This window comes from Pristiophorus japonicus, chromosome 14, assembly GCF_044704955.1.
Source record: "Pristiophorus japonicus isolate sPriJap1 chromosome 14, sPriJap1.hap1, whole genome shotgun sequence".
NCBI lineage: Eukaryota > Metazoa > Chordata > Chondrichthyes > Pristiophoridae > Pristiophorus > Pristiophorus japonicus.
This window is the reverse complement of record NC_091990.1, coordinates 84,102,285-84,117,735: the sequence shown is the minus strand read 5'-3', so window position 1 is coordinate 84,117,735 and position 15,451 is coordinate 84,102,285. Positions and strand designations below refer to the sequence as shown.

Genomic DNA, 15,451 nt, shown 5'->3' with positions numbered 1-15,451 from the left:
TTTAAATGTTGTTGTTCAGAGAGATTTGGGTGTCCTCATCCAAGAAACACAGAAAGCTAGCATGCAGGTACAGCAAGCAATAAGGAAGGTAAATGGCATGTTGGCCCTTATTGCAAGGGGCTGGAGTATAAAAGTAAGGCAGTCTTGCTACAACTGTACAGGGCCTTGGTGAGATCACACCTGGAGTACTGTGCACAGTTTAGGTCTCCTTATCTAAGGAAGGATATACTTGCCTTGGAGGCGGTGCAACGGAGGTTCACTAGGTTGATTCCTTATCCCAGGAACCATCATAGAGGGTTGTCCTCCAATGAGAGATTGTGTAGAATGGGCCTATACTCTCTGGAGTTTAGAAGAATGAGAGGTGATCTCATTGAAACATACAAGATTGACAGGGTAGATGCTGAGAGGTTGTTTACCCTGGCTAGAGAGTCTAGAATTAGGGGGCACAGTCTCAGGATAAGGGATCAGTCATTTAAGACCAAGATGAGGAGAAATTTCTTCACTCAGAGGGTTTGAATCTTTGGAATTTTCTACCCGAAAGAGCTGTGGATGCTGAGTCATTGAGTATATTCAAGGCTGAGATAGATAGAGTTTCAGACTCTAGGGGAATCAAAGTATATGAAGAGATATGGAGATTGGGTGGGAAATTGGATTTGAGGTAGAAGATCAGCCATGATGTTATGAATGGAGGAGCTGGGTCAAGGGACCATATGATCTTGCTCTTAATTCTTATGTTCTTATGTACTTAAAAATATGATGCAAAATCTTAAGGGCTTAATTATTCTTTTCTGCCCTTGGATTGCTGGTTTGGTTTATTTACTATTTAGATATTGATGGTTTAACACCTGCAATTATTTCCAAGGTCCAAATTCAACTTTGCAGCAAGAACAATAAAAAGAGACCATCAAACTAGAAGTATTTAGTACCAAGAGCTAAACACTATTGGCACGGTGAGATCCCAGTGTTGGTTCTGGTGGGCACTTACTTGATCTCTGAAGAGAAAAGCGACAATTCCAGCAACGAGCTCGACCATGAAGACCAGCAGGATTAGCAGGAACAACTGAAACAAGAAAAGTCCGCCCACATTTCAGGCACCACCAACACGGCAAACGGTAGGAACATGAAATTCAAAATCCGCATCTCCACAACAACTCTTCACCCTCGCTTCGCTTGCTGCATTGATTTGCCTTGGCTGTGAGTGAATGGAACTATTCTGATGTACACACGAGCTACCCCATAAACAACAGCATCAGAGACCCACCAGAGCCGATCTCTGCAGGATGGAAAGAGGCTCACCAAATCAAAGAAATTCCTTACAAAGAAGAGGCTGGAAGTTCAGGCTGTGTGAGGGATGGGACTGCAGGACAATCCTGGGGGGAGGTGGCACAACAGGTTTGCACTCAGTGGGTGGAGGGAGGGGTGGGGAGGGGAGGTGGAGGGGCGGTGGGTGCGAGTTGAATGCTTTTTCAGCCCACCTCATCACATTGATAAGGATCATAGAAGGTATCCATGGGGGGCCATTCTCTTGCTCCCCTCCAAGACTGCTGACCCTCAATGGGCCCAGTGGAGGCCACACCGGTAGAGACAAATCACCTTACTGTTTGCTGCCCATTTGTTGCTGTTCGTGCTTTTAAATCTTCAGCTTCGAATAAGGGCCTTGGATTGCCTCTCTCAGAGCAGCAAGATGCTGCTCCGCATTCTGTCCTTCATTGGGATGGACACCCGCCCGAATAATATACTTAAACTAGCCCCTCCCCAGGATATAGGACGGGAGTCACTGATTGGCTAAATTGGAGGCAGAAGCTTCCTTTGCTGCACCTCCACCCCCTATATAGGGTCTGACGAAGGTCCATCCTAAATATAATAGTGACAGGAGTACCTGGTACAAAACGTACTTGCTCTGTCGCCCTGCCCTCACACCTCAACCTTCCCTCTCCTTTAAACTGCTCCAGCAGTATATGACCTAAAGCTAAGGAGTATGGATACCATATCCCCAATACATACATTGTCCCAGTGCCTTCTATTTTGGGTTCACCCAGACTAATAGACAGGGCTGTGCATGGCCCTGAGAATGGTAGATGTGAAGAGGAGGAAGGATCGCCACGTGTTACTGCAGTAACATTTCTTTGGCTTCTGAATTTTATTTTGAGCCTCTTCTTCCTCAGCTGGACCTCATAACATCACCTGGTCCCCATTGGCAGGAGACCAGCCCCTCCCCAGATCCCACTGAGATCACAAATTCAGCAGCACCAGTAGTCATCGGGGCCAACCCATGTTCCAGCACATTGGCGATTCCATGCAATTTGTCAAGCAAGCTTTGAAGGCATGGGATTTAAACATAGAAACATAGAAACATAGAAATTAGGTGCAGGAGCAGGCTATTCGGCCCTTCGAGGCTGCAGCACCATTCAATAAGATCGTGGCTGATCATTCAACCTCTGTACCCCTTTCCTGCTTTCTCTCCATACCCCCGATCCCTTTGGCTGTAAGGACCATATCTAACTCCCTTTTGAATATATCCAACGAACTGGCCTCAACAACTTTCTGCAGTAAAGAATTCCACAGGTTAACCACTCTCTGAGTGAAGAAGTTTCTCCTCATCTCAGTCCTAAATGGCTTACCCCTTATTTTTAGACTGTGACCCCTGGTTCTGGAACTCCCCAGCAACGGGAACATTCTTCCTGCCTCAAACCTGTCCAATCCCGTCAAAATTTTATATGTTTCTCTGAGATCCCCTCTCATTCTTCTAAACTCCAGTGGATACAAGCCCAGTTGATCCAGTGTCTCCTCATATGTCAGTCCTGCCATCCCGGGAATCAGTCTGGTGAACCTTCGCTGCACTCCCTCAATAGCAAGAATGTCCTTCCTCAGATTAGGAGACCAAAACTGAACACAATATTTTAGGTGTGGCCTCACCAAGGTTCTGTACAACTGCAGTAAGACCTCCCTGCTCCTTTACTCAAATCCTTTAGCTATGAAGGCCAACATGCCATTTGCCTTCTTCACTGCCTGCTGTACCTGCATGCCAACCTTCAATGACTGATGTACCATGACACCCAGGTCTCGTTGCACCTCCCTTTTTACTAATCTATCACCATTCAGATAATATTCTGTCTTCCTGTTTTTGTCACCAAAGTGGATAAACTCACATTTATCCACATTATACTGCATCTGCCATAAATTTGCCCACTCAGCTAACCTGTCCAAGTCACTCTGCAGCCTCTTAGCATCCTCCTCACAGCTCACACCACCACCCAGCTTAGTGTCATCTGCAAACTTGGAGATATTACATTCAATTCCTTCATCTAAATCATTGATGTATATTGTAAATAGCTGGGGTCCCACCACTGAACCCTGCGGCACCCCACTGGTCACTGCCTGCCAATCTGAAAAGTACCCGTTTATTCCGACTCTCTGCTTCCTGTCTGCCAACCAGTTTTCTATCCACATCAATACACTACCCTCAATACCATGTGCTTTAATTTTGCACTCCAATCTCTTGTGTGGGACCTTGTCAAAAGCCTTTTGAAAGTCCAAATACACCACATCCACTGGTTCTCCCTTGTCCACTATACTAGTTACATCCTCAAAAATTCTAGAAGATTTGTCAAGCACCATTTCCCTTTCATAAATCCATGCTGACTTGGACCGATCCTGTCAGTGCTTTCCAAATGCTCTGCTATTTCATCTTTAATAATTGATTCCAACATTTTCCCCACTACTGATGTCAGGCTAACCGGTCTATAATTCCCGGTCAAATAAAAAATAGGAATCGAAGAAAATAAGCAACACTTACAACCATCAGAAGAGTTCTGTTTTCCCGGAAGGCTGCAACGCTTCCCAATATTCCCAGAATAAGCAGCACAACAGACAAACCAATCGCATAAATCACTCCGATGAAGATCACTGTACTGAGTGACACCGCATATCTGGGTCCAGTGGGGGGGATCAGTAACAACAGTGCTAGTACAAGCAGGAGGCATCCGCTCACCTGTAACACAATAAAACACACATCATCATCCCCATTCTTAACATAACAGACATCATCCCTATCCTGTGACACATCAAAATAATAATCATCCTCTTCAGGCCCGAACATCCCCGCGCTCAACCCAGAGATTAGGCTGGCATCATCCTCCAGTATCGCGCAGTGCTGACCTTGCCAGGGTTAACAGGGTCAGCTGTGGGAGGGAGGAGTTTGGGTTTGAACCCGTTTGTATGAGTGCCAGTGGACTGCCGTAACACCACAGGGAAAGTTCCCGGCACCTGTCTCTCCGGCAGCCAAAACAGTTGGAAACTGTGCACCATTGGGGGCTTGCCTGGGTGGGGATGTGGCTTTGATCTGATCCGTTGGTTGTGGGATTGCTTAGCTCTGTCTATAATATACTGCTTCTGCTGATGGTCTTGCGAGACCACGCCGATTTCCAGGCCGGCCCATTACCAACAGGTCTGTAGAAACACATGGGCACGAGCCTTTAACCAAAGCTGTTTGGGGCTTTGCAAACCTCCTGTTAATTTGAGTTCTACTGAAGATACTTGATGCTTTGCAGCTTGTACAGAGCACACCCCGCAGTCTCTGGTGAATCTGATCTCTCGGCACACAGACACTTTGCACGGACGGCTGCCGAAATGCTCTGAATTGGTCAAGTGAAGCAGATTGCTTCATTGTGCTTTTGGCTCACCTCACCCACTATTAATTTTAGTTCAATAGAAAGCAATTCAAGAGCTGGATGGCTGTTGAGTTTTAATTTTGCCTCCACACTGCCCACCTCACACATGCCTCTGAAATATGACTTGTTGCTTCTTTCCGAAACGTTATATTAGTGGCTACATTCTCACAAACACACTTACAGAAACCAGAACATTAAAGACCATCGTCATATTCCTGATACGTTCAAAACTGCCCATCTTTAGTCATCGACAGTCGCTATTCGTTTCTGAGATTCTGGAACCTGTTGGGAAAACAAAACAAAGAAATAATTCACAAGAATTGTAATGTATTTTCTTCATGGATTCTTTACTTAAGAATTCATAGCAATACATTGCTATTAAGAACTGGTTGGTTAATTAGCAAAGGTTCAACAATCATACTACACATTAAGAGTTCATCCACCAGGCTCACACCCACCTGCCTGATCGTGGATCCCCTGAACCCAACTGACTGGGGTTTTAATGAGTCTTGTGAACACCACGTGACTGGCTAAGCCACTCACAACTTAACTTCTGTATCGGGGTCAAACAGGGCTGCATCATTGCCCCAACCCTCTTCTCAATCTTCCTCGCTGCCATGCTCCATCTCACAGTCAACAAGCTCCCCGCTGGAGTGGAACTAAACTGTAGAATCAGTGGGAAGCTGTTCAACCTTCGCTGTCTCCAGGCCAGGTCCAAGACCACCCCAACCTCTGTCGTTGAGCTATGGTATGCAGACAACATCTGCGTCTGCGCACATTCAGAAGCTGAACTCCAGGACATAGTCGACTATTTACTGAGGCGTACGAAAGCATGGGCCTTACGCTAAACATCCGTAAGACAAAGGTCTTTCACCAGCCTGTCATCACCGCACAGCACTGCCCCCCAGTCATCAAGATCCACGGTGCAGCCCTGGACAACGTGGACCATTTCCCATACCTCGGGAGCCTTTTATCAACAAAAGTAGACATTGATGAGGAGATTCAACACCGCCTCCAGTGCGCCAGTGCAGCCTTCGGCTGCCTGAGGAAAAGAGTGTTCGAAGACCAGGCCCGCAAATCTACCACCAAGCTCATGGTCTACATGGCTGTAGTAATACCCGCCCTCCTGTATGGCTCAGAGACATGGACCATGTACAGTAGACACCTCAGGTCGCTGGAGACATACCATCAACGATGCCTCCGCAAGATCCTACAAATCCCCTTGGAGGACAGATGCACCAACATCAGTGTCCTCGTCCAGGCCAACATCCCCAGCATTGAAGCACTGACCACACTTGATCAGCTCCGCTGGGCAGGCCACAATGTCCAAATGCCAGACACAAGACTCCCAAAGCAAGCTCTCTACTCAGAACTCCTTCATGACAAACGATCCAAAGGTGGACAGAGGAAACGTTACAAGGACACCCTCAAAGCCTCTCTGATAAAGTGCAACATCCCCACCGACACCTGGGAGTCCCTGGCCAAAGACCGCCCTTAGTGGAGGAAGTGCATCCGGGAGGGCACTGAGCGCCGAGTCTCATCGCCGATTGCATGCAGAAGACAAGCGCAGGCAGTGGAAAGAACGTGCGGCAAACCTGTCCCACCCACCACTTCCCTCAACGACTCTCTGTCCCACCTGTGGCAGGGACTGTGGTTCTCATATTGGACTGTTCAGCCACATAAGGACTCATTCTAAGAGTGGAAGCAAGTCTTCCTTGATTCCGAGGGACTGCCTATGATGATGATCATAACTCAACAGCACTGCACTATTTTTGGTGAGAACTTTAAATCAAATACCCCCTTTTTGTAAAGGCACTAGAACACACAAATGTCCAAATTAATATGGGAACTTTATCAAATTAAATTAAAATTCTGTTCCCGGGGGTGATGATGCACTCCAGTCCCTCCGGCGTCCACCTTTCGTGGAATGCAGCGAGCGTACCGTTGGACACCGCGTGCTCCATCTTCAGGGACACCCTGGCTCAGATGTACCCGCGGAAGAGAGGCAGGCAGTCGGGCTGAACGACCCCCTTGGCCACCCGCTGCCTGGACTGGCTGATGGTCTCCTTGGCCGTGCCCAGGAGCAGTCCTACGAGGAGGTCTTCCAACCGACCCACTCCCCTCCTCACAGGGTGCCCAAAGATCAGGAGTGTGGAACTGAAGTGTAACCAGAATATGAGGAGCAGCCTCTTCAAATATTGGAAGATGGGCTGCAACTTCGCACATTCCACATATACATGGAACACGGACTCCTCCAGACCGCAGAAATTACAGGCAGCCTGGAAGCCCGTGAAACGACTTAAAAACTTATTGCACGGGACTGCTCTGTGCAACACCCTCCAGGCCAAGTCCCCAATAAATAGAGGTAGGACGCCACTCCATTGGGAACCCCGCCTCCTCCAGACGGCAAGATGGTGTGCCATAGCGTGTCCGAACGGCAGCCGAGGATGGCAAAGTGGAGAGTGTGCAAGAGCAGCCTGTACAGGAAACACCTCCGCACAGAACTGAAAGGCACGGAGGGGACTTCCCGGAGGAGGCTCAAGTTGTGAGGCGCCGGCCCCCAAGGGAGGTTTCGGGGCTTGGCGCCGATGAGGAATTCCACCCCCCAGATGGGGGGTCAGTTCGGACAGAATTGCCCCACGTGCTCGAGCCTCCTCAACACACCTAATGGAGTCGGGGCCCAGTGCCGTTTTTAGCGACTCCATGGCATTGGCCGCGCACCAGACCTCAGCCCAGGGTAGGCGCCATGCCAGCACTTCTAGCACCATCCAGCCGGCACCTCTGGCCATCTAGAAGGTCCCTGTCTCTGGCCATCCTGCCAAACACAGCCCTCTCATCCACCTGCCACCTAAAACTGCGCTCGTGGAGGTACGGATTCCTGAGCAGCGGCTCCCGAAGGACAGCCGCCACTCCAGACGGAAGAGAACTGCGCTTGGTGGGGACTTTGTTCCAGACCCTGATGAGTTCCTGGTAAAAGACAGGGAGCCCCCGCATGGCAGTCCTGACGCCCCCCAGGCTCACAAACAGGAGCTGCGTGTCGTAGTTGAGGCCGTGCTGCTGGCGGAAGAAATATGTCACCAGCACACACCACCTAGGAGGGTGCTCGATGTACAGGTATCTCTGCAGGGTCTGAAGATGGAAAGTTGCAGCCTGGGTGCTGACGCACACCAACGCCTGACCGCCCTCCCTAAGCAGGAGACTCAGAACTGCAGCAGAGACCCAATGCTTCCTGTTGTCCCAGAAGAAGTCGAACAACTTCTTCTGTATCTTGGTGACAAACGCAGGGGGAGGGGTCAAAGTGACCAACCGGTCCACAGCATAGCGGCCACCAGCTGGTTTATGACTAGCGCTCGACCCTGATATGTCCTTACTATACAGTATAAATGCACACAAGGCCTATACTTGAGAGAAGGTCACTCTGTGACCAGTTATCTTTATTACTAAGAACTCAAGTGATGAAGATGGGTGGAGCTTCCCCTTTTACACCTGAAAGTCCAGGTTAGGCGTGTCTCCCACAAGTTCACCCCCCTAAGGTGTACAACTTAGGTTAGCTTATACATGGGTTACAATCATAGTTGAATACATGACATCACCTGCCCCCCCCAAAAGACTTATTGGGATCACAGGTTAAGTCTCTTTGGAGGTTTACGCTCCCTTGTAGAATGCCTGATTTGGGGCTCCGGTTGTTGGGCGCTGGCCTGAGTGTCTGCTGGCCTCAAACCTGCCTCAGGCCTGTCCAGACTGCCCACAGTGACTGGGCTCTCCTCCACTTGGTTCCGGTGTTCAGTCACCTGTGGTGGAGTAAACTTTACGTTGTGTTCTTCCTCTGCTTCTTCTATGGGGTTGTTGAACTGCCTTTTAGTTTGATCCACGTGTTTGCGGCAGATTTGTCCATTGGTAAGTTTAACTAGCAAAACCCTATTGCCCTCTTTGGCAATCACAGTGCCTGCAAGTCATTTGGGCCCAGCAGCGTAATTAAGGCCAATTACAGGGTCATTTACATCAATACATCGCGCCCTCGCATTCCTATCATGGTAGTGACATTGTGACTGACGCCTGCCCTCAACAATTTCTTTCATAGTCGGGTGTATAAGGGATAACCTGGTTTGAGCGTCCTTTTCATTAGCAGCTCTGTGGGTGGAACCCCTGTGAGCGAGTGTGGTTGGGATCTACTGGACAACAGGAGGTGTGATAAGCGGCTTTGTAGGGAACCCCTTTGGATTCTGAGCACCCCTGTTTGATTATCTGCACTGCTCGTTCCGCCTGGCTGTTTGAGGCCGGCTTGAACGGTGCCGTTCTGACATGGTTGATTCCATTGCCTGCCATGAAGTCCTGGAATTCAGTGCTTGTGAAGCACGGGCCATTGTCGCTGACCAAGACATCCGGTAGACCATGGGTGGCAAACATTGCCTGTAGACTTTCTACCGTGGCAGAGGATGTGCTTGAATTTAAAATGGCACACTCAATCCATTTGGACTAGGCGTCTACTACAACCAAAAACATTTTTCCCATGAAAGGACCTGCGTAGTCCACATGGATGCGTGACCATGGCTTGGCGGGCCAGGACCAGGGGTGAAGGGGGGGGCTTCCCTGGGCACATTGCCCAGCTGGGCACATGTGTTGCACCTGCGAACACAAAGTTCCAGGTCTGCAACTATCCCTGGCCACCAAACGTGTGACTTGGCAATTGCCTTTATCATGACAATGCCCGGGTGCACATTGTGATGTTCTCTGATAAACACCTCTTTGCCCATCTGGGGCATGACTACTCGGTTTCCCCATAGTAGGCAATCGGCCTGAATCGAGAGTTCATCCTTGCGCCTGTGAAATGGCTTAAATTCCTCAGGGCATGCCCTGTACGTGGCTGCCCAGTCCGCATTCAGGACACATTTCTTAACAAAAGAATTTAGCGGGTCTTTATTTGTCCAGACTTTAATCTGACGGGCTGTCACAGGTGAGCCTTCGCTTTTGAAAGCTTCAACAGACATGACCATCTCAGCAGCATGCTCAGTTGCCCCCTCAGTGGTGGCTAGTTGGAGCCTGCTGAGTGCATCGGCGCAGTTTTCAATGCCCGGTCTGTGCCGAATTGTGTAGTCATAGGCGGTTAACGTGAGTGCCCACATCTGTATGCGGGCCGTTGCATTCGCATTTATGGCCTTGTTGTTGGCCAAAAGAGATGTTAGGGGTTTGTGATCTGTCTCCAGCTCAAATTTCCTGCCAAACAGGTACTGGTGCATTTTCTTTACCACATATACACATGCTAGCACTTCCTTTTCTACCATCCCGTAGGCCCTTTCTGCCTGGGACAGACTTCTGGAGGCATAAGCTACCGGCTGTAACTGACCATTGGAATTCACATGCTGCAACACACACCCGACACCATAGGACGACGCATCGCATGTTAAAACAAGTTTCTTACAGGGGTCATATAACGTTAACAGTTTGTTGAAGCAGAACAAATTGTGTGCTCTATCAAAAGCCCTTTCCTGGCTGTCCCCCCAGACCCAATTGCGACCTTTGCGTAGGAGCACATGTAGCGGCTCTAACAGCGTGCTCAATTTGGGAAGAATGTTACCAAAATAGTTCAGGAGCCCCAGGAACGAACGCAGCTCCGTCATGTTATGGGGTCTGGGTGCTCTCTAGATCGCTTCCGTTTTGGACGCAGTAGGTCTGCTGCTACCCTCATCCCCAGGAATTCTACCTCTGGAGCTAAGAAGACGCACTTCGTCTTTTTCAGTCGCAGCCCTACCCGGTCCAGTCTGCGTAGCACCTCCTCCAGGTTGTGGAGGTGTTCTTCAGTATCGTGACCCGTGATGAGGATGTCATCTTGAAAAACCACCATCCTTGAAATCGACTTGAGGAGGCTTTCCATATTTCGCTGAAAGATCGCGGCGGCCGAACGAATCCCAAATGGACATCTGTTATACTCAAACAACGCCTTGTGTGTCATGATGGTGGTCAGCTTCTTCGACTCACTCGCCAGATCCTGGGTCATGTAAGCTGAGGTCAGGTCCAATTTTGAAAAAAGTTTGCCACCGGATAGCGTCGCAAAGAGGTCCTCCGCTCTCGGTAGCGGGTACTGGTTTGGAGTGATACCCGATTGATGGTGGCCTTGTAATCGTATCCTGACCGACCCATCTGCCTTGAGCACCGGCACGATCGGGCTCGCCCAGTCACTGGCAGTCCAATTCACATTCTATCTATTCCCGCATCACGTATGGCACCACTCTGACCTTGTGGTGTACTGGCCTGGCGTCCAGGTTTATGTGAATCACTGCCTTGGCCCCCATGAAAGTGCCGATGCCAGATTGAAATAATGAGTTAAATTTGTCCAGGACCTGTGAGCATGATACTCGCTCCACAGAAAAAATTGCATTGACATCGCCCCATTTCCAGTTCATGACAGCAAGCCAACTCCTCCCCAGTAGTGCAGGACCGTCCCCCGGGACAATCCAGAGTGGCAATCTGTTCTCCGGATCTTTGTGGGTCACGACTACCGTGGCGCTGCCTAGCACCGGAATTATCTCCTTTGTATATGTCCGTAGCTGTGCATCAATCGGCAATAATTTTGGTCTCCTGGCCTTGGACACCCAAAACTTTCGAACTGTTTGATACTCATCTGGGACTGGCTGGCCCCCATGTCTAGCTCCATTAATACTGGGATGCCATTGAGGAGCACGTTCATCATTATCGGTGGAGTCCTGGTATATGAACTGTATATGTGCTCCACATGAACTTGCTGAACTTCAGCTTCCAGCGATTTCCCCCAGTATTCATTTGGCCTCATAGGGCTTACATCGGGTCTGTCCTCCTCGTATATCAACCTGGCTGCAGGCTTCCTGCACATACGCACCAAGTGACCGCTGACGTTGCAGTTTCTGCAGGTATATTGCTGATACTTGCAAACTCTGGCTGGGTGTTTGCCTCCACACCTCCAGCATGAGCTGGAGGCCCTGTTGTTGGAAACAAAAGGTCCATTACCAGTCGATCGTCCCTGACTGTCTCTGTAACTGTCCTAAATGCACCATTAACAGGTGTTGATAGCCCCATTACTGGCCGCATTGTCCATTGCGATGGCATGAATCGCTGTTCAGCTAGCCATTGTCTCTGTTGAATTCCCCCTTTGGGTTCGACTACATGCTGGGGCATGTCCAATTGCCCTTGTCTGCCTAGAGAACTGTGTGCCGCATTAACAATGTTGACTCCCTGGTCATTTGCCGCATTTGAGCCAAGATTTTTGTCATACTTCATTCTGGTCTCTTCCTCCCCTGAGATAAATGTCTGGGCTATCAGAGCCGCCACTTCCAAGGTCAAGTCTTTGGTCTCAATCAGTTTCCTGAAAACCCCAGCGTGCCCGATGCCCTCAATAAAAATGTCTTGCAGCATCTCCGCTCTGCATGCACCTGAGAACTTACATAGGCTCACCAGTCGCCGGAAATCTGCCACCAAGTCTGGAACGCTTTGCCCTTCTCGCCGCCATTGCGTGTAAAACTGGTGTCTCGCCATGTGCATGCTGCTCGCCGGTTTAAGGTGTTCCCCGATCAACTTACTGAGCTCTTCGAACGTCTTGTCCACCGGCTTCTCTGGCGCTAGAAGGTCCTTCATCAGGGAGTATGTTCTGGATCCACAAACCGCCAGGAGATGAGCCCTGCGTTTGTCGGCCGAATCCTGTTCCAACCATTCCTTCGTGACAAAACTTTGCTGTAGTCTCTCAATAAAGTCGTCCCAATCATCACCAACACAGTAACTCTCTTCTGTACTGCTAATGGCCATGTTCGCGTGGTTTAAATCCCAGTTTCTCGTCGCCAATGATATGTCCTTACGATACAGTATAAATGCACACGAGGCCCATACTTGAGAGAAGGTCACTCTGTGACCAGTTATCTTTATTACCAAGACCTCAAGTGATGAAGGTGGGTGGAGCTTCCCCTTTTATACCTGAAAGTACAGGTTAGGAGTGTCTCCCACAAGTTCACCCCCTTGTGGTCAATGTTTTCAAGCTGTGCAACTTAGGTCAGCTTATACATGGGTTACAATGATAGTTGAATACATGACAAACCCCTGTAGGACAGCACTCAGAGAAATTCTGCGAAGCACCCTAGGCGAGCGATGACTTTGGCCTTCAGCTCCTGCCAGTTCACTAGCCTAGCTTCCTCGGCAGGGCTAAGGTAGTCTCCCAGAATCAACAGCTCTGCAAACCTGTGAGCATACTCACAGGATACATACAAGAATCACCTTCAGATTCAAAGAGCAATCTTCAATCCCAGTCCCTGATCTTTTAACCCACCCAACCAACGTCATCTTACCTCTGTCAACACTGAGGGGGCAATTTCCATCTGCGGCATGGATCAGGTGGCGGTGGCTGAGGTGTGCACTGTGCCCGCCCAAGGGTATTGGTGTGGATCCTGGGCCATCTTCACTGCCAGGCCTAATTTGAATGAAATGGTTGGGGTGTGAAACACACTCCCTCCAGGCTGCTCACTGATTGTGAGGGCGGCAAATCCGCTGGACAGCCGCTACTTAAAGGGGAGGTGCTTTTTTTCTCTGTGGTAGGTAGCGGATGGGTACACTGTGACAACAGACAAGACAATCTCAACCAGTGCCCCCAGGCAGTGGCAGAGGTGCCCGCAGACCAAGTCAGCAGCAGGAAGGGGGCGCTCTGCCCGTCCAATGGGTGACGGATGCCAAGACAAATGAGTCAGCAGGCGTGGAGAGAGGTGGCAAATCACTACCCGCAATTGTCCCCAGGGTCTGGCCACAGTCATCTGACCAGGACGAAGCAAGATTCCCCCTCACATCGCTCGGATTTTCTGCACAGCCCTGAGCCAGAGCACGATCCATCCTTCCCTTCCCTGCCTCCCAAGGTTCTCATTAAGTCAGTGGGGAACATTTTACTGCATCTCACTGCCTGCTCTCACACCCTCAAAACCCACTACTACCCCTCACAGCTACTCTTCCTGCTCTCAGTCACACTTGCAGCTTCATCCTGTTGTGAAGCACATTATGCTAATCCATTTCATACATCTAGAAAACCTGTGAACAGGGCATATATTTACCCAGTAATGTGGAACTCGCTACCACATGGAGTGGTTGAGACGACTAAGGGGAAGCTAGAGCAAAACACATGAGGAAGAAAGGAACAGAAGGTTATGTTGATAGGGTTGGATGAAGAGAGGCAGGGAGGCTCGTGTGGAGCAGAAACACCAGCAGTGGAACCAGGAACACAACAGGAGAGAGACACCATAACAGGAGGAGGTCCTGCTGCCCATCAAACTCTGACACCAATGGAGGAGATCTCCATTAACATCATTGATATTATGTATGTGAACCTCACCTGTGTGTAAGACTTGCCACTAGGGGGCACACCTGTGGGAGACCTATGGGTCACCTGTGTATCCTGGTGCAAGCAGGGAAAAAAGGCAGTCCACCACGCTGCTGCCTCATTTTGGAGTTATATTAAAGAGCTTACAACACAGTCTCGTGGAGTTATTCTGAACTTAACAATTGACATAGAGTGAGGGTATGCAACATCTGATTAGCCGGGCTGGAGATAAGGCACAGCAGGGTGTTGCACATATTCCATTCTTATTTACTCTTTCTGCATAACTCTCTGATTCACACAGTCACACGCTCAGCATGACAACCTGCCACTCGTGCTGCTGCTTACCAAGGCAAAGGATTGCTTACTCCTGATCCCTCTGCCCTTTTACTGGCTCCATCAGACTAGTTGGACCTTGCAGTCCCTCATACTGAGCGGGGGAAACACTCTGGATGATGCACCGTCGTTGCTTCCTTTCAACCTCCCGACCATACCGCTTGGCGTAGTTAGTGAGTGAGCAGGATCTCCACAAGTGAGCAGCAGCAAGTGGAGGTGGAGAGGACAGCCCAGGAAACAGCTCACCACAGGCCCAGCTCATGAATAGGACATACATTCAGACATTAGGAGCCTGGTCTTTAAAACAAGGGCTCTTTTTGTGCATCACCAATTGCTCAATGTATCGGTCTGCCTGCCAGGGACCTTCCACAGCAAGTCAGAGGAGCCTACTATCAACTTGTGTGGCACATGATATTGATACCCATCGTGGAATATATCTTTGCTGACAGCCATGGGATCTTTCACATCCACCTGAGAGGGCAGAAGGGGCCTCGGTTTTAACGTCTCATCCGAAAGACGGCACCTCTGACAGTGCAGCACTCCCTCAGCACTGCACTGGAGTGTCACCTCTGTGGGTGACTGCAGCTGGGCCCTTCCTGCAGGAGTCTGTGGCAGCACGAATAGCATTTCCTGCTCATCCTGGGGTGTGGCAGGTTCTGGGATCCACCAAGTCATCCGCCTTGGCCAGGCTGGGATCAGTGGGAGAGCGGGATATTGACATTTGCTGGTTTGGAAGAGACTGCGCATCTTCATCAAAGGAAAAATGTGACAATCCTGTTCCTGCCTCAAAAGATGGATCCGATTCAGTGCGAGTTTCACCCTAATCAGTCGCTGGCTGACTGGACAGCAGTTTGATGGAAGACTGAGAGCGCGGTAGGTTCAAGTGCTAACCGTACCTGTATTATTTTTGGATTCCATGTAAGCATTAACTGCATAGAATCATAAAATCTTACAGTGTAGAAGGAGGCCATTCAGCTCATCGTGCCTGGGCTAACTCTTTGAAAGAGCTATCCAATTAGTCCCTCTCTCCCGCTCTTTCGCCATAGCCCAGCATATTTCTCCTTTTCAAGTATTTATTCACTTCCTTTTTGAACGTTATTATTGAATCTGCTTCCCTACCATGTCA

At 49.6% G+C, this 15,451-nt stretch overlaps 1 protein-coding gene and 1 long non-coding RNA gene across 4 annotated transcripts in view; one reads left to right on the top strand and one right to left on the bottom strand.

Moving 5' to 3' along the window:
• LOC139279959 (tetraspanin-18-like) overlaps positions 1-15,451 on the bottom strand; it is a 358,844-nt gene that overhangs the window by 33,162 nt on the left and 310,231 nt on the right. For all 3 annotated transcript variants that reach the window (XM_070899320.1, XM_070899321.1, XM_070899322.1), the window contains 3 exons: positions 4,852-4,952; positions 3,797-3,991; positions 986-1,060 (listed from right to left, as the gene is read on the bottom strand). In XM_070899320.1, the coding sequence (XP_070755421.1) occupies positions 986-1,060; positions 3,797-3,991; positions 4,852-4,908 (327 nt within the window). In that variant the 5' untranslated portion in view covers positions 4,909-4,952. The remainder of the gene's footprint in view (positions 1-985; positions 1,061-3,796; positions 3,992-4,851; positions 4,953-15,451) is intronic.
• The window catches only part of LOC139279960 (uncharacterized), a 45,943-nt gene that overhangs the window by 11,075 nt on the left and 19,417 nt on the right, over positions 1-15,451 (top strand). The window lies entirely within an intron of this gene.